The sequence below is a fragment of the Protomyctophum parallelum genome (assembly GCF_964188405.1).
Source record: "Protomyctophum parallelum genome assembly, chromosome: 4".
NCBI classification, from domain to species: domain Eukaryota; kingdom Metazoa; phylum Chordata; class Actinopteri; order Myctophiformes; family Myctophidae; genus Protomyctophum; species Protomyctophum parallelum.
The window spans coordinates 34,464,547-34,491,490 of NC_139700.1; the positions used below are offsets into that span (position 1 = coordinate 34,464,547).

Here is a 26,944-nt window from a genome sequence, read left to right on the forward strand (position 1 = left end):
CAGCTCTTTTGAATGCATTCATTGCATACACTATTTGGAGATATATTTTCTGCCTATTCAGGCCGAAACCGAATTGACCGAAAATGCATGTAGCAATTTTATGCCGAACATTTTCTGCGGCCGAATATTCGGTGCATCACTATAGTTTTGAATGTATGCAGTCAAGCATGTTGTGGTGACTTTGGTATAGCACTTTTAGAAACTTTTGGTATTTAAATTTGCATGTAAAGATGTTTTGCATCTTGGACACAAACTTCTATATATCTTATATAGGCTATATATCTTAAAATCGTAAATTACAATGCTTAATGTTGCCTCAAACTGATACATAATGCAAGTGATTGGTTATTATGATGCCTTTAAAATGATTTGCATTTATATTTAATCGTATATTTATTTAAATTTAGATTGTTCAATGATTAAAAAAACTACTTTTGACATTCTTTACTGATGTTGTTTTTTAGAACAATAATTGTTTCATACCTTTTAGACAATTTTAATTAAATGTTTCTGAAACCTTTCTTATGAATACGATCACACGATATAAATGTATCACTGTTCTTCACATGTATTAAAATGGAACTGAGGTATCACTGTGATAGTGCTGTCAAACAAGTATATAATATGAATGATATGATATTGATAATATGATCTATGAAAAGGTTTAATCTGCAACACGATTTCATACAATTTGTAGTGGAGGTCCCTAGCTGCTTCATCTCCTTGGCCTAACATTGAAGAGCCTCGTCTACAGCATGTTAATTTGGGGCCCTTGACATTAAAAAGTTTGAGAACCACTGGAGCTGGACACTGTTGCGCATGCGCATTGCGCAACCATGAAAGCACAGTCGACCCTCCACGTCTGATCCATGTGATCACAAGTGCCCTGTTAGCCAATCAGGAGCGGCCACAGTGTGTTTGGAAACAACATTCCTCGCTACATTGACGCCTCTTGTTTTGTTTTCCGTGTGTGACAGTCAGCAGCAGTCAGTCAGCAACAGATTGAGACATACTTACTTCTTTACTTCCCTGTAAAACTGACACGTTTCCTTACGATCGAGCGGTATATTAATACGTTATTTGATCGGTTTAAAGGTTGTTACACTGGATCTCGTGCGAAACATCACAGACAGACAGAGATAGAGAGAGGGTTAGAAAATGGATCGGGGAGGCTTTCAACAAAAGACGATCACGTTTGTGATCAAAACACCCAACATGGCCCACGGGGACCAGACCGTGGAAGCGGTCGATCTGGACTGGACCGTGGTGGATCTAAAGAGACATCTGTCCGCGGTCTATCCGTCTCAACCAGTGAGTTGTCAGTGATTATTATTTAAGGCTAAAACCGAATGACGCTAGCAGTGTATTGCTAACGTCCCAGCAGTTACTTCTGGTCTAGGTTGAAATGGAATGTGAAAGCAGCTGGCACTAGGCTGAGAGTGCTGCTGCACCGCTGCTGGGCCTGCCGCCTGGCATTACTAGCCTACACACTACAATGATCAGAGTTAAAACTATACACGTATGTTCTTCTATGTCCTACCCGGGATTCGAACTCTCGGGGTCTAGAGTTCTCAGTGGAAGAGTAGAGTACCATTAGCCTTGGATCAAGACTATCAGGTGTGTTTTATAGAGTGACTTTTATTTTGCATGATCTATCATAGATATGCAAATGTCAAAATCGATAAACTACATAATCCTGTTCTTGAAAGGTATAACAACTTAAAGGTGTAACTGTAACATTCCACCATATAGGTTAATTAAATTATTTTATTTGTTAATGGTACAATTTGGAATTTATTGAACACTCAGGATTTTACTGTGTAGTTACAAAGTTGTATAGGATGGTATTCCCCTACAACTTGTATTGAATTTTACAGCAGCCCTTTAACTCGGAGAGTGTGTAACAACACAAGAGATTACACAACTAAATCCTGGAAGCTGTGGCATTCTGATCCCTGGTGTTAAAAGTGGCCATAACAGGTTTAGCTTTCACTTTAACCACTTAAACCCCAGCATTCCCACAATAACAGAAACCAGAAAATACACTAGAATAGAGACCAGAGGGACAATTTGACTGTATCCTGAAGGTCATGACATCTGTCCAGGCGATAATAGCCTGCAGCACCATTCATGGCTGCTGGTGGCAGTTGTGAGAAAATAGGTTGATAACTGATAAGAACACGATTAAAAGTTGAAGGTCTTGAGATACCAGTTTGACAAGCTATTCTGTAGACCCTACTAACTGAACAGGTCGGACTGGTATTCATTAAAGCTGCAAGCCTTAAGTTTTCATAATGTTCCCCTCTCCAGGATTCGAACCCAAGTCTCACATGTGGGAGACAAATCTTCTACCACTTGGCCTGCCTAGGGTGATATGGTGCCATGAATTTCAGTGGTGGAATGTTTTACTTGAGTAAAGATATAAATACCACTATCTATATTCCTCTTTGTGTCATCATCAACACTACAGTTCATTTGATGAAGGGGTCGTTCCTAGACGATGGAAAGAGGAGACTGTTGTCCCTATATCAAAATCGTCCCCATGTGACATGGATGAATTGAGACCGATCTCAATAACGGCTGAACTCTCAAAAATATGTGAACACTTTGCTGGGAACTGGATTATTAACGACATCACGCCAAACCTAGACCCCATGCAGTTTGGCAGCCGACAGAACCGTTCCACAACACACAATCTAGTCAGTTTAATGGACTTGTGTATGCTGTTGTGTGATGTTGCTGGCTCAGTGTGCACAGTAATTACAACAGTCTTTGCCATGGCCTTCGATGCTGTAGACCACACAGTGGCAGTGCAGTGTCTCCTTGATTTAGGGGTGAGACCAGGTCTGATTCCATGGATTTGCAGCTTCATGACTGATCCACAGCAAAACGTGCGCTACCAAGGACACCTGTCTGGGAATACCCCACATGTGGAGTCGCACAGGGGACCGTATTAGGGCCTATAATCTTCTTAGCACTGATTAACAGCTCCCTCCAGGATGGAACACACCACTGGAAATATGTGGATGATATGACGTGTGTGACTCAGTAAAGGTTCTGGGGGTCTGAAATGGGACAGCCAGCTAGACCATATGTGACTAAATTTGACTGATGGACTGCCATTGGATTTTTTTTTTTTTTATGAAAGCAGGGAATCATAGCTTCAAATTGACATTGGTTGTTCAGTTTGACCCACCAGTTTTGGAGATATGGCTTATAGAGTAATGTCTTGCAGAAAACAGCGAGTTGAGAAAACAGGCTTGAAAGGTTCACTTCTGTGGTCTCTAACATTACACCTAGCTACATGTTTAAGCATTTATTTCTATTTTTATTTTTTATTTTCTTCAACATAACATAACATAACATAACACAGCACGGTGGGAGCGGGGAAAAAGAGGGAACATCGGGCAACAGGTTCACACACACACACCATGCCATTTTGGTCTCACCGTAACCTCACCACTTGACGTCCAATTAATGTAGTTTATATTTTAAGCACTTGGGTCCATCGCACTAGCTGGTAGGAGGGGGAGTCATTCGGGGATGACCGGGAAAGTGATTCCCGGTTAAGCATTTATTTCATATGTACATGTCAATTTCAGCTCTGACACTTATTTCAGACATGCTCTAGTATGTGAAGAGTCTGCCTGTGCCATTAACTCATTTTGGAGAGGAAAACAAAAAAAAGGTTTTCTCCTCTGGTGAAAAGCTGGAATTTGCGCGATGGCAGGCTCTCAGTCAAATCTGGTCACATATGTTGACCTCAGCCAATAGAAAGCTCTCCTATGTCGCTTGAAGAAATTTGGGGTCCAAGACCTTGAGTTGGTTTCAATCTACACAGGCTATGTGCGCCCGGTGCTGGAATATGCAGTCCCGGTCTGGCACAGTTCCTTGACTGCCAGCCAGACTAAAAGTCTGGAAAGAGTCCAGAAACGGGCTTGCAGAAACATTCTTGGCCGGAGGTATTCGGGATACACAGGAGCTCTCTGCACCCTCACATTGCCTTGACTTCGCCAGGAAGCTGTTCAAATCTAACTTCAGGAACTGGCTACCCCCCCCCCCCCCCCTTCAGGAAAGAGCTCTCTGGACGTCAAACTAGAAATGGAGACGACCTGGACACTCCATCATGCCGAACTGAGAGATACAGAAAATCACCAATCCCATATATACGCAGACTTCTAAATGATGATGGATTTTATATTTGTATTTTATATTATTTGGATTTTTAGATAGGCTATTGTATTTTATATTTGAAGTTTCTAATGTCTATATGCCTCCTACCACACACTACACATGTGCTAGTGATACGGTATTAATATAATTACTTTACCATAAAGATTCTTTAAAATTAGGTTTGTTCTAGAATTGCAAGTTCTGAATTGCAGCTTTAACTATAGCTATAAACTATTAATTAGTTCATAGAATCTTCATGTGACAAATGTGCACTTTCTGGTTTGTAGCTCAATCAATCAGCCTGTTTCCCTCCTGCCATAACCAGGCTTAATTGCCATCATGCTTAATGGAAGGAACCATGGAGAATGGTCAATGACTGACCTTTATAAAATGTGTTTTTAAAAGTCTTACTCACTCCAACCCATTTCTCTCCATTGTGTTCAGGCGGTGACTGACCAAAGATTGATCTACTCTGGAAAATTACTGCCTGACCACCTACACCTGAGGGATATCTTCAGACAGGTGGGTGACACGTCGATTCAAATATCACCAAAGTGGAAAAAGCGGCACTCCAAAATAAAGCGTGTGGCCCTCTGAGCATGGCAGTGCCATTCTGTCTAGCTGTATTTTCTTATCAACATGAACCTCGGTGCAGTGAATGTTAACATCTGTTTAGGTTTGCATGGTATAATGGTTAGATCAGTGGAAATGGGTGAGGTGCACACCGCTAGATGATAAACTGAAAAAAAGAAAGAAAACTATTTATAAATGCCATGTTTAAAAAAAGTCAAGTCAACTATAAATAGTTAGGTCAGGCCTTGACCTGAAACATGCTGTGCCTGAAAGCGTCAGGCTGCAGGGTCGGTCAGTAGTACACACTATAACACAAGCTAGTATTTCATGTGTTTTGCAACATGGTTTACATCTATGAATCCCTCATAGTGTCTCATGTTACTGGAGAGAGAAGATAACCTGTAAACTGATCCGGACAGTGACACAAAGGTATATACATCCGCATAGAGCCACCTGTTGTTGTTGTCAGGGATAATCCTCTGTCTAGAGAAAATGGGTTCAGACAGAGTGGCTGCATTTCAGCTTGATGACAGTTCTGGAGGTATGTTTATTAGGCGAGTGGAGTGCTAGTAAGCACGATCGCAGCAACCAGACACCACCTCAACCCTATTCTGATTCTGGTATTGGGATAACTTCTAAATCAGTAGTTCTCAAACTTAAGATTTTGCTGATATTGTTGATATTGCACTACTGTTCTGTTATATACTGTTTATAATTTATTACCTAAATGTATTATTTAAGAATACTGTAATGTATAATGTATTCTTTAAGAATACATTATACTAATATGTGTTTGAAAGTAGTATAGTACTACTTCTTGTGTGCGTGCGTGCGCGCGTGTGTGTCAGCAGTGTTACTTGGAAGTGTTGCCACGTTACTCTTCTAATCTGTTGTTTATCTCTGCCATCCATCCCAGACTGATTGTGCTCCCACGCTGCACCTGGTGTGTTCCGCTCGGGCCCCGGCCAGAGGACCGCTGGGAGCCAGACCTAAGGTAATTACACCACTGGTACATGTCTACAAGTTTAAAGTAGTTTAGACTAGAGCAGTGCTTCTTTTTGTGTTTAATTTCAAACACCACCATAACTCTTGAGAGTGCACAAATGCAATCAAATGTGGTCCCCTCCAGTTTATATGATATCTTTAGTTACTCTGCCACATGGTGGCAGCAAACGTTAATATGTTGTGCGTGATGTGATGAAAAAATCACAAATCAGATCCGAACCTCGGATGGATGATGATCAGCGCCTTATCTTTCAGAGAAAAGAGCCAAAGAAGATCCTACTTTTAATGGGACCCGTCACCCTATGGGGTGCGCGGCATAGAGTTAAGGATAGAGGGAGGACCGGGAGCGACTGTGGTCTCAAATTTGAGACCACAGTCACGCACATGACGTCACTGAATGTCCGTTCACCTCCATGAACGTACTGCAGTTCCACTTTTGGCCAGTAGGTAGTGGCAGTTCGGGGGCTTGGTGCGTGTGCACGTTTCCTGGTGCTGGGGGTATGCAAGGTGTTGCCTAGCAACTTTGATAAAGCTTTGATTTAAAGCTTTATCCAAGATTTCTCGTAGTTGCCATACAACTGGTGTAGATGGAAAGTATGAGAATTCTCGTAGTTTTATGGAAAAGTCTGGGTTCTCTGTCACATTTATATATTCATGATTTTGGTTATGACCAGCAAGGCCAAATCAACCAACTTACTACATCTCATGGAATGTAAGGTCTCACTCTCAACAATACAGGTTTCCCAGTATGTCAGTCTTGTTATCTTTGAAACTGAAAATGTCACTGGCCCACTTGCACAAGCAAACGAATGGTTTCCAGGACCAGGACGCAAGTTATTTGCGTAATCCTAACAAACAAATAGTTATAGATGGATCAAAAAAAGAACAGTGACCAAGGAACTCTTGTGAAAAGTGTGCCACAACCTGGCATGGCAGGGTGAGTAAACGATGGCTTTCATGGTCACTCACTCATAGGTGAAATGTTGGTGTAACATGCTCCGCAGACTGTAACAATATATTAAACAAACAAGGTAAAATGACAGGGCTTAAGACAAAAAAAAACGGGTAAAAAAAAGTACAGAATATGATTGGAGAATAATCTAGCATCCAGGATATACAGTATAGAGCCATGTGTGCTGATCTGTTTTGAGCTAGAGTTATTTACAGGTTGCAGATACACACTGATACGTTGGTGTAACACTTGATTTGCATACTGCTTTACATTTGATTGATGTGGCACCCCACCTGCCTGTATTCAGGGCTAAAACAAGAGTTTTTTGCCAGGTGCTTGAAAAGCGCCTGGACTACAACTACGTTTGGATAACGGGCGGTGGTGGCTCAGGGGTAGATGGATGGTAACCGCAAGGTTGCCAGTTATTATATTATTATTATGTAGTTATTAGATTAAACTTTTAGAAATAATATCACTCAAAACATCGGTCATCGGCTACGACTCTTCAAAATTGTGATTGGCATCAGACACTAAAATGTGGCCTCTAAATAGTATTGTGCCTCTATAGTAGAACAGCTGCACAGCTCTCATCTCATTAGTGTTCAGTGCAGATATGAGATTTCAAATGCTGCTAAATGTAGATTTCTTCAGTTTCACATCACTTGCAGAAGTTCCCAGTGTCCCCAGGGTCGCAAAAAATAAATTAAATTAACCCTTTAAGCCCTGAATAATTTATTGTATGAAAATGGAAGATCTAGGCCTAGTATAAGCTCACACAAAGCATTGCAAAATGCTGTGAGCTTGTAGATCTGCTATGTTCAAATGATTAGAAAATACTTGATATGTTTTGGAATGATTTTGCCTGTAATGACATGCCCATTGGCCAAAATAGTGACACTAAATAGGAAATCGTTATTAAGTTAAGAGTGCACCAGTATAGAGCGCCGCAGTCCCTCCCCCTTTCAGAAAAACGAGTGGCCCAGGAAATGAAAACCCAATGCATTCTCCCATCGGCACTTCTTAGTTAATTTATTTAAAGACGGTTACGCCGCGGACAAAGCCAACTCGGATCGTGACAAATCATGACAATGAACACAATGTTTTGGGCCGATCAAATAATTTATAAGACGAAAAACAAAACAAATAGTGTTGTCTCCTGACTTTCTTTTCTTCTTTCTAATGATTTGATCGGCCCAAAACATTGTGTTCATTGTCATGATTTGTCACGATCCGAGTTGGCTTTGTCCGCGGCGTAACCGTCTTTAAATAAATTAAATAAGAAGTGCAGATGGGAGAATGCATTGGGTTTTCATTTCCTGGGCCACTCGTTTTTCTGAAAGGGGGAGGGACTGCGGCGCTCTATAGAGCGTCGCAGTCCCTCCCCCTTTCAGAAAAACGATTATTTAAAGACCTTTTAAGCGCCGTACGAAGCCAACTCTTGTCGTGACAAATCATGACAACACACAAAATCTTTCGGGCCAAACAAATAATTACAAAGAAGAAAAACAACAAAAAAAGTGTTGTAACCTGCCGTTTTTTTCTACTTTCTAATTCTTTGTTTGGCCCGAAGATTTTTGTGTGTTTTTGTCACGACAAGAGTTGGCTTCGTACGGCGCTTAAAAGGTCTTTAAATAAATTAAATATGGGAGAATGCATTGGGTTTTCATTTCCTGGGGCACTCGTTTTTCTGAAAGGGGGAGGGACTGCGACGCTCTATATCGTTGCTGTCGGACAGAAACCTCTTATCTCCATTTTGTTTTTAGAACAATAATCAGAGCTGTGTGGGCGTTGCCTCCCTCACTTGGTTGTTCATAACACGTTTAAGGCAGGTTTGTTTTTATAAACCATCTTTGTAAACATCTCTGGGGCTGGTATTAGGAAGTACAGTAACCGCCATATCAAATATTCATCTGCGTGTACCTTTTACCAGAGTAGTCCCTGACACACCCTGACATTTCTTTCATTCTTTTCAGGTCAGAGAGACGGAACAGCTCCATGCTGCATCGGCCTCCACAGTACAGACCTCCATGTCCAGTTCTGCCTCCCCCTCTTCCCCTGTACAAAGTACCCCAACACCGCCACCTGTACAAAGTACCCCAACACCACCACCTGTACAAAGTACCCCAACACCGCCACCTGTACAAAGTACCCCAACACCGCCACCTGTACAAAGTCCCCCAACGACACCAGAGCTGAGGCAGAGGAGGCATGCAGCCCCCGCAGCCTCCACTCCACGACCAGATCACACACAAGTGCAAACACCGGCTTGGCCTGGCATTGCAGTGTAAGTCAAACATACAAATATTTAGGCTCCACTGGTGCCAGCTGTCTATTTCAACTTTGAAAATGTCTGATCATATAATTATGCTCTTTCGTACAGTGAAAACAAATATGATATTGATACAATTAGAAATGATGTCGGACATTTTTTATTGTGCTAATTGACTGTATCAACTGGGACACAGATAATTATTAATATTGACAATGATAATGTCTAATATACCTATTGGTATTTTTAAACAGTGCCTGATATACCTATAAATCAGAATATTCAGAAATTGTCAGTATAATTTCTGAATATGTAACCTAATTTGTATAGTCTTAAATGATCTACCTATTATTTCTATATTCATAAATGATGTATAAAAAAAAATAATGATCCAGCTATTTGCACTGTCGAGACATCTTTGTTTTGGGACGGTGTGTGCCTTTGCTGTTGAATACATAAATCAAGTGAATGATCTCATTATGTTTTACTTTCAAATATGACTTTGTCATGTGGGAGAGTGAGCAAGAACTATGATTATTCTGTGTGGAGTTTGCATGTTCTCCCCGTGTCCCCTACGGTAGATACCCTCACAAAAACATGCCGTAATCCTGGTCTCTAAAACTACCTCCCCCTGGCCAGCCGGGGCGCCTGATGGAGGGGAAAGGAACTGGTCGGAATAACGTCTCCCTTCCACGCGCTATGTCCGGCCGGGGAAATTCCCCTCTGTCAGGTGAAAAGAAGTAGCTTGGACTCCTCATGCATAGAAGGAGGCATGAGGTCAGTCCGCTGCCCCTCCAGGTTGGCAGAGGAAGTGTAGCGCCCAGGATTACATTAGATAATTGGCACTGGGTGAAAAGAAAACTGGGTTACAAAATCGTGGGATAAAAAAAGAAAAAAAGAACTATGATTAGTTTTGTTTGACTCTTTCTTTCTATTGTTCTTGCTGCCTGTAGGCCTGGTGTAGCGGAGATGGCTCAGCCAGCCTTCCCTACGTACTCCTTGTACAGCCCTCAACAGCTCCTCTGGCTCCAGCACGTCTACGCTCGACAGTATTACATGCAGTAGTGAGTCTGACATCTCATAGATGTTTTAACCCATTTAGACCTGAGCTCGATTCTACAAAATGTCTTCTAAATCATGACCGTTTTCTGAAAACCGTGTCAGTGATGCTCAACCTTTTTCACATCAAGGACCCGTGGACCCCCATCTGAAAATATGTTGTTCCAGGGACCCCCCAGAAGCAAAGATTTGAGTTAAAAATGTTTGCTCTGAAAGAATATATATTCAAAGATTTGCGCCACATTTTCACGATTTTAAAAAAATAGCAGATTTACAGATTTTACGTAGATCTGCAAATGCATGAGAGGATGAGAGAAATGCACATGCATGAGAGGATACTTGTCAAGACAAGAAACGGATCCGAATTGCAATCAAGGTTGTGTTTTTACTTTTTATATATCATCACTGTTGGGAGGATACCACTTAACTACATTTTTGACTTGATTAGATTTTTCTCACCCTTACGTCTGTGTTGTTTAGAATGAAAAGTATAAAAAATCGCTTCGGAAAGAACTCATTGCATCTTCAAGCTGCCTGTAAAAGCAACTAACTCCACTACCTCTCCCCTGCGTGCCACAGGGCCGCTGCAGTCAGACTCGCGGAGCGGAAAATATAAACACACTTTAGCGCGGCAGGCAGGGTTTTTTCCCCCCTGTAGTCTGTTAAAAATAACTATGCGTTTTACCCGTTTATGAAACTTGATGCTAATGTTATGAAAACAATTAAATCTATTTCTAAAATCTATGTGCTTTAATGAGGAGAGCAATGTGACAAGAAATGAGTTCATAGAGCATTTCTCTCGCTAGTTTACTGAAACGGCAACTCTGTCTCCGCGAATCCCTCTTTGCAGAAGTTATTGTAATATTTAAAGTCCTGCTTTACAGGCTTTAGTTTAGACATACATTGGTCCGACTGTCATTAGACCGACAACCTACCTCAAACCCTAACATAACTGCAAGCACGAAGCAGCGCATGGCCGACTGTTGTTTCCACATGTCGGTCCGTTGGTGTGTCTAATCTGCGTGTGCATCCCTTTGCGATGCACACGCAGCTTGGAGTTCCATTGTCAGTCTGTATATATAAATATATAATCTGCAAAAATATCATCACATTGCAATTCAAGCTCTCGGTGCACGTATTTTCCATCTTTTGCTGGACTGGTTCTTTTATCCATCCATCCATTTCCTATATAGTTCATGATGTGCACCATGAGTCCATGACTATTCATTATCATAACTCTTATGAACTCCATTCTAAAATGTTCCTCCTGTCCTTGTCCTCGACCAATAGCCATGCAGCTTTAGCAGCAGCGGGCCACAGCACAGCGTCCATGGCGCCGGCAGCCACCACCTTCGGTCCGTACCCTCCCGTTCCCGCCCACCACCAGGCGCCCGTCCCGGCCGCCTTACCCAACCAGAACCCCATCGAGCCCCTGCCAGCCAACCAGAACGCAGTGGCCCAGGACGGTGGTGCCTTCATCGACCCCGCGGCGGCCAATCAGAACCTGCGGATGAACGCGCAGGGCGGCCCGGTGATGGAGGACGAGGAGGACGTGGACCGCGACTGGCTGGACTGGGTGTACACGGTGGCGCGACTGGGCGTGTTCCTCAGCATCGTCTACTTCTACTCCACCCTGAGTCGCTTTGTCCTGGTGATGAGCAGCCTTCTCCTCATGTACCTGTAAGTAGAGATGGACCCGTACCGTTCTATCCTTCTCCTCATGTACCTGTAAGTAGAGATGGACCCGTACCGTTCTATCCTTCTCCTCATGTACCTGTAAGTAGAGATGGACCCGTACCGTTCTATCCTTCTCCTCATGTACCTGTAAGTAGAGATGGACCCGTACCGTTCCATCCTTCTCCTCATGTACCTGTAAGTAGAGATGGACCCGTACCGTTCCATCCTTCTCCTCATGTACCTGTAAGTAGAGATGGACCCGTACCGTTCTATCCTTCTCCTCATGTACCTGTAAGTAGAGATGGACCCGTACCGTTCTATCCTTCTCCTCATGTACCTGTAAGTAGAGATGGACCCGTACCGTTCTATCCTTCTCCTCATGTACCTGTAAGTAGAGATGGACCCGTACCGTTCTATCCTTCTCCTCATGTACCTGTAAGTAGAGATGGACCCGTACCGTTCTATCCTTCTCCTCATGTACCTGTAAGTAGAGATGGACCCGTACCGTTCCATCCTTCTCCTCATGTACCTGTAAGTAGAGATGGACCCGTACCGTTCCATCCTTCTCCTCATGTACCTGTAAGTAGAGATGGACCCGTACCGTTCTATCCTTCTCCTCATGTACCTGTAAGTAGAGATGGACCCGTACCGTTCTATCCTTCTCCTCATGTACCTGTAAGTAGAGATGGACCCGTACCGTTCTATCCTTCTCCTCATGTACCTGTAAGTAGAGATGGACCCGTACCGTTCTATCCTTCTCCTCATGTACCTGTAAGTAGAGATGGACCCGTACCGTTCTATCCTTCCCGATACCGATTCCGATACCCATAACTTGCGTATCGGGAGTGTTGGGCGGGAGGAGTAGGATGAAGGCTTTACGTCCTCCCCGTGAGGGCTCCTCGCTATTTGTGAGTCGATAGGATACAACAGTGGTGATAACACAGAAATGTGTGTGGGGAGTAATCAAATAAACGCCACGCAACCAAGTATAAATCAGGCATAATGTCTCCGTCAATGGAGTGCAGAGTGAGGATTTTATTGCTTTAATAACATAACACTGGGAGCTAGAAAGATACAGTCTACCGTTAATTATCAATGGAAGCATGCAACATGAAGATACAAAGATACATCCGTAGAACAGCTACAAATAAGCTGATCTGGCTTCAACTGCTACAAAGCTACAGATAATGCTGTGTAGCTAGCTTTGTATCCTTCATGTATGTTTTGTATCTGCCAGTGTGAACGCAGCAAAAGTCTCCTGTTGTGTCTGTGATGTTCAGTGTTCACCCCGGCCTCTGGATGTGTTTTTCAAACAGAACCCAGTCCCTGTGGTGATGTTTTATTCAGCATGGCAAACTGGCCGAGGCCACTTCATTTGCATTGGGTTCTGGAAGAGCTGTCACATACACACACGGGAGCTGCCCGCTATCAGAGCAGCTCCATTGTAGCAGGCGTAATTAATTACAGTGTCTTGTTCAGAGACCGACCGATCTTGGCAGATATATGGGCAATTATTAGATTTTGTTGTTTAAATGATTGACAATGGTATTGGAAATTATGTCCTATTTTGGGTACAGGAACTCATAATGCGTCACGATGTGTTGTGAGCTTGTAGATGGTGTGTGTGTTTAGGATATTTTTATTTGATAGTGTACATAGAGCTGACAGGAAATGGGGAGAGAGAGATGGGGAGTGACACGTAGCAAAGGTCGTCGGGATCGGGAGTCGAACCCGCGACACGCCTAGGTGCGTGTAGATGGTATAGAAACTATAGATGGTCTATTTTTTTACATTATTGATTATTTATTTAAAGCGCAAATAACATGCATTTTAAAACTGCTTTTAATATTTAATATCATATTGTCTATGTCCCTCAAACTTATTTCTAATGGTTTGAGCCTCAATCACTACTCTGATATAACCAGTCCTTGTCAATTCTTTCTGGACTTTGAAAGCAGTTTTAGCTGCAGTACCACAATGTCCTGAGGTGGTGGGGTGCTGATATGCAGATTATTTAATATTTGAGTCATTATAATACTGATGCTAGATAAACCCAGGCTTGTTTCCATTCCATGCCAGCTTGGAAAATCAACAATGGTGGACATTGTAAACAAAGTGGAAATGTAAATTTGGAACTGAAGACTGAAGAAGAGGAGGAATTATATAAGTAGGGTGACATTGATGACATCACGATGAGGCCAAAATCAGTTGAGCTGTTCCTGAGCGCAATTTCCATTAAAACACCCATATGATATGAAAGCCTGATTGTTCAAAATTGGTTATTTGTGGGGATAGAAAACACATATGGGAGCCCCAAAAAACACAAAATAAATTGAAAAAGTCGAATTTTATGTTATAGGTCCTTTAAGTGTCATGCTTCCAAAGAAGCCCAGCCCATATGGACTTACAGGACACGTTTTACAGTTTGCAAACAATGATCAAGTGAATACTAAACTTACACCCAAGATTCTTACAAGGCAGATTACATAATATACAACTTAAAATAAAATTCACCATTAGGCCTGTAACAGGAGACACAAGGACCTACTTGAAGAGCTGAGATTGTGTTATACTCCAGGCTCTAGAAACAATCTGTGCTGTCCTAAATACTTCATTATTAAATAACCACCCCAGAATAGTTCAGGATTGTGTTGTTGCATTGCCTCAAACAGTGGAACCTTCAAATCATCATACAGGGAACAATAAAACATAAAATGAAATTCATTTTCCACATCATTTAGGTCACATATATTGCAGTACATAATCTATTCTCTTCTGGCAGCGCTGAAAACCGACCTACCTCAATAGCCAGAGGCAGGATACCAGTTCTCAGCTGGGCACACAATGACATCGAGGACCTCCCTAGGGAGACACTCGAGAGACATCCTAACTTGTTCGGCAGCTAGAGGCGGGATCAAGGCAGGACTGTGTATTCCTTGATCCCGCCTCTAGCTCCCGCTGATTGGCCAGGCCGTTTGGTGGCCAGAGCATCGAGTCTGCCTGTGAGTTCCCAGATGGTAGCCGGAGGGGGGGAACCCAGTGTACTCTCTGCTTTCATCTGGCGGAGTCGGGTTACATTGGAGCTGCCCACGATGGCTATCTGAGCAGCTCCATGTAGCAGGTGTATTAATTAAAGTGTCTGATTCAAGGGCACTCCGCTTAAGCAGCAGTACCATTTCATTCACACGTCTTCCCAGACAGTAATATTAGCGCCCAAAGCTCCTCTCCAAACCAGACTGAAGTGTGTTTTGTCATCCGAGACCTGCCTGTTTGCCCTGTAAACAATTAAAGTTAAAGCTGCACTCCGGAACTTATTTAAACCCATTTAAGACCTGAGACTGATTCTACAAATCAGACCAAAACTATAGAGGGAATGTGCATGCATAAAGCGAGTGGCAAATCGAGTGCCAAAGTGACTTTAACGTTGTTTAATCAGATAGGACCTTGATGATGTCACACGCATACCCTCTATGGCACTGAAGACAAACGTGGTGTTGTGTGAGCAACCTTGTGCAAAATGCATAATTTTGCAGTGCAGTGCTATCACCAACATGACATTATATTTTGTTCATATTATTATACTTATACATCTTCACAAACAATGATAGCTCACTCAGACTGTAGCAAATGAACATTCAGCATAATGAAATGTCTCAGATCCTACAAAAACGTGTTGAGGTATGTGAATCTCATACTGAATGTAATGTACTTTTGTTTTGTTTCAACAAAGCACATTGCAAAGCCTATATAGGAGCTTCTTGAGGATCTGTATGTTCCGTGTGAAACCTGTCATGCCAGGCCTTCATGTTTCACTAGAGCAAACAGGCTTAAAGCATCTGACTTTAAAGTAAGCCCTCGAAGCACAGAGCGATCTTATTTAGCCGGCCACAGTGGCTGATGGATTACAAGATTTGTGCTGTTTTTTACTTTTATTTTAATGTGAAAGAAATTCGCCAGGTTAACTGTCTGGCATAGACTGTTTGAGTGCACAAACATTCCAGTCACTCACAACTAAAATTGAGTATTAGTTCTGTCATGTGGCATCATGGCATGTCACATGTGCTGGTTTCCTAGTGTTATTACACTCTGGCTGGAGTCTTAAAAGGTTTCTGAAATGGCTTGTAGAGCTTGAAGAATGGCTATTCTGTGCTACTTTTTGGTGAGACGTGCGTGTAAAGGGCAATCATTTACAAAATAAATCAAAGGTTTTGATTGGTTGTATACTTTATATCGGTCAGAAATGTAAACGGGTACAGTCAGACATTTAGGCTAATAGGATAACACACATTTCCATTTTGGTCCTATAACAGTCCAAACAATACAAAGTTTCTGCCTGACAGGCAGCTACAAAGGAGTGTTGCTTTTGACAGCACATTTTGATTTAGTTTGTCATAGTCTTTTGACAAAAATTTAATTTTGTTTTAGTCACATTTTTTTGTCTTCTGAAATGTTTTAGTCGACTAAATATAAGATTTTAGTCGACTAAATCTCCAGTTAATTTTGTCGACTATTTTTGCTGGCCTTGATAGTGTCGTAATGCCGGATTCTTTCACTTGCATGCATGCACAGCTACAAACTCACAATGTGTCGCAGCACGATGCATTGTGAGCTTGTAGATTTGTTATTTTCAGAGCCCAACCAGATTCTACTGGATCTCTTCTCAACTAGTCCCTCTGTATCATTTTAGTGTCTAGTTTCTATTTGTTGACGAAAGTGTCAATATATTTAGTCTTAGTTTTAGTCAGTGAAAAAAGGTAGTCGACAAACATTTTTGGTTATAGTTTTAGCGACAAAATAATAGTGCAAAGATTTTCTAACCTCTCTCTCTTGCTTATCTGCCTTTCTCCTGCTCTGCAGACACACAGTAGGCTGGTTCCCTTTCAGAAGGAGACCCCTAGTCCAGGGACCCAACCTGCAGCGACCACAGGCCCAGCAACCTCCACAGGCCCAGCAACCTCCACAGGCCCAGCAGAACCCAGCTCCGGTAAGACACGTCTTTTGAAAGAAAATATATTCAAGTCCTTATTTTGTCCAGCCGTATTTTTAGTCATTGTTATTGTTACTTTTGTTACTCTTTTCTATGGCAGTGGTTCTCAACCTTTTACGCCGCGACCCTCAAATAATAAAATACTATATTTTGAACTGGGGACAGCACCCCACCCTGACAAGCACTTGGAATTGTAGGATTTGAGGTATTAGATTTACATTTGACTCTGTTCCACAGATAAATATTGAGAAAAGTGCCGATCTTCAAGCTCACGTTGCAAGACTTATAATTAGTTGTCAAGGACGAACTAAATGAGCGTTGCAACTGTCACAGACATGTGCAGAGCAAGTTCTGTCAGGGAACTCAACCCAGTGCAGTTGTTGACGGCCGTCCATTGAGTCCACGTCCACATCCACTCATCCAATCACACACTTGTTTCATTCTTAGACTGCTCTATTTAATCTGGAAGTTTGCACTACTCATCCGTGCTTGCTTTTGCTGCTGCTCTCACCACTGCTGTCTTGCTCAAACACTGCTGTTCACCCCCACCTCCCTAGCTACGACTGCTGTTCACCCCCACCTCCCTAGCTACGACTGCTGTTCACCCCCACCTCCCTAGCTACGACTGCTGTTCACCCCCACCTCCCTAGCTACGACTGCTGTTCACCCCCACCTCCCTAGCTACGACTGCTGTTCACCCCCACCTCCCTAGCTACGACTGCTGTTAACCCCCACCTCCCTATAGCTACGACTGCTGTTAACCCCCACCTCCCTAGCTACGACTGCTGTTCACCCCCACCTCCCTAGCTACGACTGCTGTTCACCCCCACCTCCCTAGCTACGACTGCTGTTCACCCCCACCTCACTATAGCTACGACTGCTGTTCACCCCCACCTCCCTAGCTACGACTGCTGTTCACCCCCACCTCCCTAGCTACGACTGCTGTTCACCCCCACCTCCCTAGCTACGACTGCTGTTCACCCCCACCTCCCTAGCTACGACTGCTGTTCACCCCCACCTCACTAGCTACGACTGCTGTTCACCCCCACCTCCCTAGCTACGACTGCTGTTCACCCCCACCTCCCTAGCTACGACTGCTGTTCGCCCCCACCTCCCTAGCTACGACTGCTGTTCACCCCCACCTCACTAGCTACGACTGCTGTTCACCCCCACCTCCCTAGCTACGACTGCTGTTCACCCCCACCTCACTATAGCTACGACTGCTGTTCACCCCCACCTCCCTATAGCTACGACTGCTGTTCACCCCCACCTCCCTAGCTACGACTGCTGTTCACCCACACCTCCCTATAGCTACGACTGCTGTTAACCCCCACCTCCCTATAGCTACGACTGCTGTTCACCCACACCTCCCTAGCTACGACTGCTGTTCACCCCCACCTCACTAGCTACGACTGCTGTTCACCCCCACCTCCCTAGCTACGACTGCTGTTCACCCCCACCTCACTATAGCTACGACTGCTGTTCACCCCCACCTCCCTATAGCTACGACTGCTGTTCACCCCCACCTCCCTAGCTACGACTGCTGTTCACCCACACCTCCCTATAGCTACGACTGCTGTTAACCCCCACCTCCCTATAGCTACGACTGCTGTTCACCCACACCTCCCTAGCTACGACTGCTGTTCACCCCCACCTCCCTATAGCTACGACTGCTGTTAACCCCCACCTCCCTATAGCTACGACTGCTGTTCACCCACACCTCCCTAGCTACGACTGCTGTTCACCCCCACCTCCCTATAGCTACGACTGCTGTTCACCCCCACCTCCCTATAGCTACGACTGCTGTTCACCCACACCTCCCTATAGCTACGACTGCTGTTAACCCCCACCTCCCTATAGCTACGACTGCTGTTCACCCCCACCTCCCTAGCTACGACTGCTATTCACTCCCACCTCCCTAGCTATGACTTGTTGTTTTGGATCTGCTGTTTATGTACGGGGGATTCTGATTCCCTGTGGTTGGTAGATGTGCTTTATACCTAAAAGCAGATCGAATTCATCGCCAAACCATATAAATATATTGCTAATTTTATATTCAATTAAATATATATTCTATCCATTCAATGTGCTGGCCTTTCCAGTTTAGCGCTAACCCAAAACCCTTCTGTGTGTTCAGGGGGAGGAGCCTGCCGACGGAGAGAGGGTGGGACAAGACGCTGCAAGGGATGAACCTGAGGCACAAGGACCAATGACAGCAGTGCTGGTCCCTGCTCATAGGGTGTCAGTCATGTGGACAGCCTGGGTGTTCTTCAAAAGCTTCTTCTCCTCACTCATACCTGAGGCACAGCAGGGTTTGGCCAACTAAACGCCTCTGACGTCAACGGATACTCCAGCCAAGTTTTCAATCAAGCATTTTGAGTTGGGGACGGCTAACCCTGTTAACTGCCTCCTCCTTAGCCCTTCTGAAATGCTAATCTCTGCTTGTGTCCATCAGGGAATACCAAGCTGTTTGATTGTGATAATGACATCTTATACAGTATGAGCTATAATATCTGGATCAAGGCAAAGGATTAAGCCTAAAAAAATCATAGATGTTTTCACGAGTCAACAGCTAGTTTGTAAAGGCTTTCAGCTTTGGCCCGTGGGCTACACGGAAGTCGCTGACGTCCCTTTTGTGATTATCCAATATTCCGGAACCGTTTGAGTGAAAATAGCTTCCATTCCTACATTTGACCAATTTCTTTGAACTGTAAACTTGAACCCTGAACATTCATTCCACATTCTCCAAATGTACTTGGGGACAAGGGTGCTTTTAAAGCCCCATTTCTTAAAACTTACTGACAGAATGAGCTATGCCTGGCTCTTTTCCTGACTCCTAACCTACTCGGCCATCTGTGCAAGAATTTCTTCTGGACTGTTCCATAACAAGGGAGCCTTTTTTCCCATAAAAAGAAATCTTCAAATATTCATTATATTAGTGAAGCTTCTGCGGTTGTTGAACATGACATTACCAGTGATGCTACTTTCAGTCTTCCTCTCAGGGGATTTATACATCCGGGCCCCAGAGTGTCACACAGGCATTACTAAAGGCTCTTTTAGACTATGATCTGTAACCCTGAACCTACCATAACCTGAAACATGAGACCAGAACCCGCTGAAGTTCTGCATGCCATGTTTTTTATGTTCATGCTTTTCCATTATAACAACAACCAAGGGGTTGTGAAAGAGGAAGGTACGTAATTAAAACAAATAAATTACTAAATCAATATTTGCAACACGTCTCATTGCAAGCTTGTAGATCTGTTATATTCGCCATTTCAGAAAATACTATTGAAAGTATCGGTTCTGAATTTAGTACCTGAGCAGGGCCCAAGTTGGGTTCTGTGAACGTAATCTGAAAAGTGTCAGTTCTGAATTTAGTACCTGAGCAGGGCTCAAGTTGGGTTCTGTGAACGTAATCTGAAACCGTTCGCAGTGGCTGTAGTGCAGTCCCAATGGGGGGGTCTCCACATGATTTTGGGTGGGTCCCCAGATGACATTGAAGTGACAAGTTAAGGACTTTTCAAAGTAATCAACAAACTTGACTTTAGTGAGCTTCACTTGTCACTTTAATTTGTGAACTTGTAGATCGGCTATTTTCACGTGGCCTGAAAAGGTTGAGAACCACTGCCATCTCCATTAAGAATTATGGAGATCCACAATCCAGAACCTGTCAAATAAGTCACATCATGGCAACTTGAAAACTTGGCTCTAGCCATAAGTCAGCTCCCCTGAGGGAGATTCTCTTGTTCAGCACTTTCACAGTGATGGATATGAGGCAGTTGAAGCATAAGACTTCATTTACATGATTCATCTTGCAACCCTTTCGACAAAATGAACGTGGACAAGAATATGTATTTTCAGCAGGAGAAAATAAAACCATTGACACAAGAAAGGGTTGTATAAATTAGTATTAATAGACAGTAGGTCTGATGGTGGAAATGCCGTACAAATAACATAATTTGAATGATCGTTATGGATGGCTTTTACTTTAATGAGCAATGGTAGTAATATACAGCTCTACTCTACTACCACCTTGTGACCAAATGCAAACATGAGTGCTTCTTGCTGCCAAATTGTTGTGTATATATTCTGTAGATTACATTAATACAGTACAAAGAAATAAGAGGATTTGTAAATAAATTATAAAATTGTCTGTACACGCAGCACTTTATAACAAAAATCCTATTATGCAAGATTTATATATATATATATATATATATATATATATATATACATACATACATATACTTTTCACGTGGAGCTTTATGATTACTTGGGGCCCACGTCTTCAGCAAGTCAAGTTCTAACGGATATGTTTTCAAATCCCGATTTTAAAAACAGAATAATGGAATGGGCTCTTTGAATAATGAATAAGTATCCTGCCATGTAGGCAGGTATGTTTGCTAGCTAAAAAGAAATAGACGATCTACAAGCTCACAATGCATCACACCACGCCGCTTTGTGAGCTTGTAGTGTACGTGTGCCATTTTCAGCATACGACACCGGCTCACAACCAAGTATAGCCGCCAGACACATCAACCCCTGTCTGTCAGCAGGTTGTATGCAAAGGTTTCATGCTATTCTTTGTATTCTTATCATATGCTTTTTACATCTCTCACACACACACACACACACACACAGCTGTACCCATAAGTTGCTGTTATAAAGTTAGCTTTGTGGTTGCCTTTGGGAATAACAATAGGTATTGACATTATTCACCAAGTGTAATCTTATGTTTTGTTTGTTTTTTTCTTTTTATTCTCTCAAAATTGTGTTTTGGGAAATGGCAGAATGAAGTTGCAAAAGTGGATGCAATAAATTTTAAAGGATATGTGTTTTGCATTTATTGTCACAGTGTCTGAGTTGACCCTAGTGTCCCTTTTAATGTAATAATGCGCTGTAATAATACATAATCATTTGGGGGAAAATAGCTCACACGGTAGAGCCCCCAAGGACCACCGTAAACGGAATATATAGGGTTTTAAAGTGGTGGTTAAAGTGCTTTGCTCAAGGACATTTGACCTGGTAGCTGTTGAAGGCAAAACTCTTTACCTCCCCAACCAGGCTTATGGATTTCAATAGGAGATCCACTATCCTGTTTTCGTAGTGAATATAATAACACCCAGGATTTTGCAGGGGCAAATTGATGTTATTAGAGAGCCTACAGTGAAAGATGGAGTCTTCATTGTTATACAAGGAGGTATAATTGTGCAGTATTTGTTAAAATGTGTGCACCCCCACCAGTTCATTAAGTATGCCTGGTTTGCCTGATGGGTGGTGAATGATCCACCTGAACTGAAGCCGCACCCACAGCTGTAGTTGTATGATAAAGGGGGAGGGGCTGATAGTGTGACGTCACTATATTACTGTTTATTTCATTGGCCCGTTTGACTGTCAAGGGTTCAGCCTCTAGGAAGAAACCCTAAATACAAAGTTAACACACCATTGCACATAAAAACAACTCCAGGGTGTCTAATGAAGTACTATCACCTCATAGACAAATGAAAAACTGGAAAAATACAAAACCACGTAACCACGTAAAGGGATATTTCACTTTTATACATGTTTGGGGTCATTTTGACGGCTATTCAGGCTTTTGTGAGCATCCCAGACAGGTACGTTGTGAGCTTTCACAACGCTTTGTGAGCTTGTCGATCTGCTATTTTCTGCAAAAGCTTTGCCCACGATACTGCTGAAGGGATTTAAGTGGTTAAATGTAAATGTCGATTGTGAGAACAGTGCATCTACAGTAGCAGTTTGAGCAGATCTATGCAGCATCGAAAATGCCATGTTTACATTTTCGGTATACAATATTCAATCCACTTTATTTATATAGCACATTTACACAAGGTTACCCAAGTGCTGCACAGAAAATCCAAAAAGCTAAATACAACTATTAACTATCCATCAGTTAAAACACCAGTTTTATATGGGAGGGGAGCTCATTCCATAATGTGGGGGCTACGAAAATACTTGGTCACCTTGTCTTTAAACGTGTCTCAACTCGTACGCAGTCTGCAATGACCTTGGGAGATTATGCTAAAATCAATTCTGAAGCATACAGCAAGTGTAGCCAGAATCGGTGTAATGTGGTCACGCTTGCAGGTTCAAGTTAAGAGACATGCCCCAGCATTTTGGACTAACTGTAAATGTGCAATGGAGGCCGGTTCAAGCCAGTATAATGTGCATTACAATAGTCCAATGTGTGGAAATAAAAGCATGAATCAATCGCTCAAAATCAATAAAAGTTGGGGGGTGAGGGAGAAAAAAAATGGTATGTTCAAACTGTACTACATTGTTGAAACCTACTACCAATAAACATATATTAAGCACAGACTTTGAGCAAGTAGCCGCAGATGATAAAAGCTAGATCTGACCGCAGCATTCATCTGTTTGTCAAATGTAAGCGTATTATCCAATTTGACACCAAGATTGGAGACCACTGGTTTAACATAAGGCTGCAGGGAACCCAGGTCAGCGGGTACAACAACACCAGGACCACTAGTCCCAAACACTATGACCTCTATTTACTGTCATAAGAGCCATCCAAGCCTTAATGTCGTTGAGACAATCAAAAAGAGGTGTCAGGGAGCTGTTGTTTTCCCTTTTAAAGGGCATGTGGATTTCCGAATGTTTCTTAAAAACAAGTCTCAGGGGAGAAGATATAGACTAGAAGACACTAAAGTATAGGCCATGAGGGACTACGGAAGACGGGGGGGATAGTGGAAGACAAAACAAAATGTCAAACATTTGACAGAAAAGCAACTCAGCTAAGATAGATGGGATGAAAACCAATCTATGGCACTGTCCCTGATACCAAGACAATGCTCTATAATCAGGATTCATGATCCAACCAGGACACAGAGTTTGTTGACTAGGTTGTTGAAACAGGGTTATTCTAGGTCATGTGACCGCAGGTGAATTTCCCTATCATATGCCACATGTTTACTGTAGATGAGGTCACCGGGAGCGCGTTATGGTCAATGAGAACAGTATACAAACACGCGCACGCACGCACACACACACACACACACACACACACACACACACACGCGCGCGCGCACACGCACACGCACACACACACACACACACACACACACACACACACACACACACACACACACACACACACACACACACACACACACACAGAGAGAGAGAGGAGTTTCAGTAGGTTACCACCTGTAAAGGGTCAGTGTTTCAGTGAGTCTAGCCCTAATCCAACCTCCACTCTCTTGTTGTTGTTGTTCTCTGAGGTCTTCATACAATACAGTCTCCATCTCTGTGAGCTCATTTATAGCTCGGTGGCTTTGAAGAGAGCACATCCATCCAACAACAGATCTGATTCTCAGGGAATTACCATTAGAGAACAAAGTAGCTAGACTCAGCCTTTAGTATCTAATTTCTCAGCTGAGCAGGTGCTTGTGAGAAGGGCTCTTTGTGCACATATATATAGCACTTAGTTAGTTTTCTTGAGAGGGTTGAAAGTGGATAGAAAGTAGAGATCAACACACCCTGTGATACAACCAGTTAGCTATAGATAACAGTCCAGCATCTTGTTCATCTCAAACAAGTAGGGTAAGTTTGATTAATGGACACCTTGTAGGATCTTTAGAGTATTCTCCCTTGACATACAATATGCATGTCCTCATGTCTATTTGTCACTGAACCGTGTCCGATTAAAGGTTTTATGACATTCATTTTAATTTATTTTTATTTTTCGTTTTTCTTTTAGGTTTTATGACCTCAATTACACCCCAAAATCCTGAACTTTGAACATTCAGTGGATTTTCTGTGGTCTGGAGTTTTCTTTGGGGTTTGGAAGCCTTTTGAGCTACAATGAAAACAGGCAAGACAGTGAAAACAGTGACATCTGCTGGCAAATCCCATTGACATATATGGGATTTGCAGGCTCTTACATCACAAACTGCCAGCAAATCAGAGCACCTGTTTGAGCCAGAAAACCCCAGACCACAGAAAGTCTACTGAATGTTAAAAGTTCAGGTTTTTTGGGTGCAATTGAGCTTAGAAAACCTAAAAAAAATAAGAACAATTCCAAAACCTTTTTTTTAATGTCACAATCCCTTTAAGGTCTGTTTCACTGTTTGTCAATGAACCGTGTCCTTAAGTCGCATGCACGCAATATTTGGTCTATTTGTTGTTCCCGTGTTGCTGTGTTTTTAGCTGCAGTTGTTTAGAAGAGGTTAATGTGCAGCAGTGGACTTTATTTACTTTTTGTAATCTACAGTCAAGAGTATTAATTCTACTGTTATTGAGCTCATTTGAAAGACATCTTCTACTGAATGTATAGCATCTGTTCTGTGGTATTTGGATATTTGCAATCGCTATTACTTTTCATTTTTTGATTTGATTTGATTTATTTAGAAAAGCAATCATAATAAAACATTATAATCAGCGATTCAAGGATTTCACAGCAAAGTCCGAAGACTTATTTCCACTGAGGTCCTCTCACACTGAACGGAACAATACTTTAAAATACATCACAATACTACATACACAACACAACATGTACGTCCCTATCCTTCCCTCTAAGATGACCTTTTATAGGGGAACCTTTTCCAGTAGCCATAGTTTAGTCTGTTTAAATGAGCTCAGATTGGATGTCAGTTATTCATGCCTGGTGTATGTAGTGTACTTTGGCAAGTCGCCCTGAATTGATGGAAGCAGGAAAACAGACCATTTCTGTCCAGTGTGTTGTTGAGAGAGAGTGTGTTGTTGAGAGAGAGAGAGAGAGAGAGAGAGAGAGAGAGAGAGAGAGAGAGAGAGAGAGAGAGGGAGAGTTTGTGAAGTGTACTTTGACCAGTTCACCTTAAAGCACCTCTTTGTGAAAGACACGTTTGAATCAGACTGTGGGTGTTTTCATGTGTTCTGGTGATTATATGATTATGTTGTCGCTGATCGGATAAAAGGGAGCAAACAAGTTCTGGTGAATTTCAGAGGCTGTAAATCTAGGTGAAGTAAGAACAGTTGGTGTGAGATAGATCACAAAGCGAGAACAAGTCCTGTGACCATCTGATCTCATTGACTACCTGTAGAGTAGAGGACAGGCGAATCAATTACAGCCCAGAAAAGATTTGAATGAGAAATCCATGGTGTGAGAATCTTATCCTGAGTCCACAAAGTACAGCTGCCTCTCAGACTACATTTCCAAGGAAACCAGGGGTCTCTCAGTTTCGAGGTAAGTCTGTTTAGGTTGCTTGGAGACTGTCTCACACATTTAACTCTGACCGTGCACCAGCTAACAACTCAAACATCTTAACCAACTTGTCAAGGTGGGATGGCCAGGTGTATGACAGCGGTGGTCCTGCTGTTGTGCCTATCTCTATTTGGGACGTCCCATGGTTGCCTGGAGGACCCCGCGTTAGCCTACCGGCACACTGGAGCTGTGTGCAGGCTCACGTATCCTGCTGCTGTTGTCTGTGAGTGAGTGGGCATTTATTTGTCCCTTTTCATCCCCACGAATCATTTGTTTGTTCATGTCTTTGTCCGTACTGGTCAGTCAGCTTGCTTGTTATTTAGTCCTTTTCATCAGTCGCTCATGTGGTTCCTTGGAGTTGCTTCAGGCGAGGTCGTCTTTGACACAGATGTTGTTCTCTTCACGTCACATCCTCATTATTTTGATCACGTAGTTTTCTTATATGGTTCAGGAAGCCTGTTTAATTTCCACCACTGAATACAAATGAAAAGGACTCCTCACTTTATAGTCCAGCTTTTTGAGTTTTATTCTCATAACTGTGAATTTAAGTCTCCGAATTCAGAGATCTTTTCTTGCAAATGTGAGATTGGCAAGTGCAAGAAAAACTTGCAAATAAACAACATGTACGTATATATATATATTTTTTTTAATTTAGTGTAAATGTAAATGAGCTTCCATAGGTTCATCGTTTTGTTTGTTACATATTCATTTGTCTCTACTTTCCTTCCTTGCCTCTAGTCACTCAGTGTAATCTCTACTTATCTGCCATCATGGTTTAGCATCATCTGCTTTAACACAATGTAACATTACAATGTGTCAAACTCACAACATGTTAATGCAACCCTTACTGTAACACAGTCAACACATGATGTTATAATGTTTTGCACTGTGTTTTTGAGTGGTGCAACCACTCCTATAGTCAGCTATGTTTGTCCCTGGCTGTGTCCCTTGCTGTGTCCCTGGGCCTGAGCACGGAAATAGCATATTTTCACCACCAAGTGTCACTGTTGTGCAGCCTCACACACACAC

General features: G+C 42.6%; 2 protein-coding genes across 2 annotated transcripts in view; both read left to right on the plus strand.

The window, feature by feature from the left end:
- The first annotated feature begins 973 nt into the window (after positions 1-973).
- Positions 974-21,529, plus strand: herpud1 (homocysteine-inducible, endoplasmic reticulum stress-inducible, ubiquitin-like domain member 1). The gene is made up of 8 exons (XM_083762525.1): positions 974-1,311; positions 4,618-4,695; positions 5,663-5,740; positions 8,677-8,987; positions 9,926-10,036; positions 11,322-11,711; positions 16,566-16,692; positions 18,833-21,529. The coding sequence occupies exons 1-8, from the start codon at positions 1,159-1,161 to the stop codon at positions 19,019-19,021; spliced, it is 1,437 nt and encodes a 478-aa protein (XP_083618651.1). The 5' UTR covers positions 974-1,158; the 3' UTR covers positions 19,022-21,529.
- Positions 21,530-26,008: 4,479 nt separating this feature from the next.
- cetp (cholesteryl ester transfer protein, plasma) overlaps positions 26,009-26,944 on the plus strand; it is a gene marked incomplete at both ends in the record, with an annotated part of 10,991 nt that continues 10,055 nt past the window's right edge. Inside the window, one exon of the mRNA XM_083762779.1 lies at positions 26,009-26,138. Within this exon, the coding sequence (XP_083618905.1) occupies positions 26,009-26,138 (130 nt within the window). The remainder of the gene's footprint in view (positions 26,139-26,944) is intronic.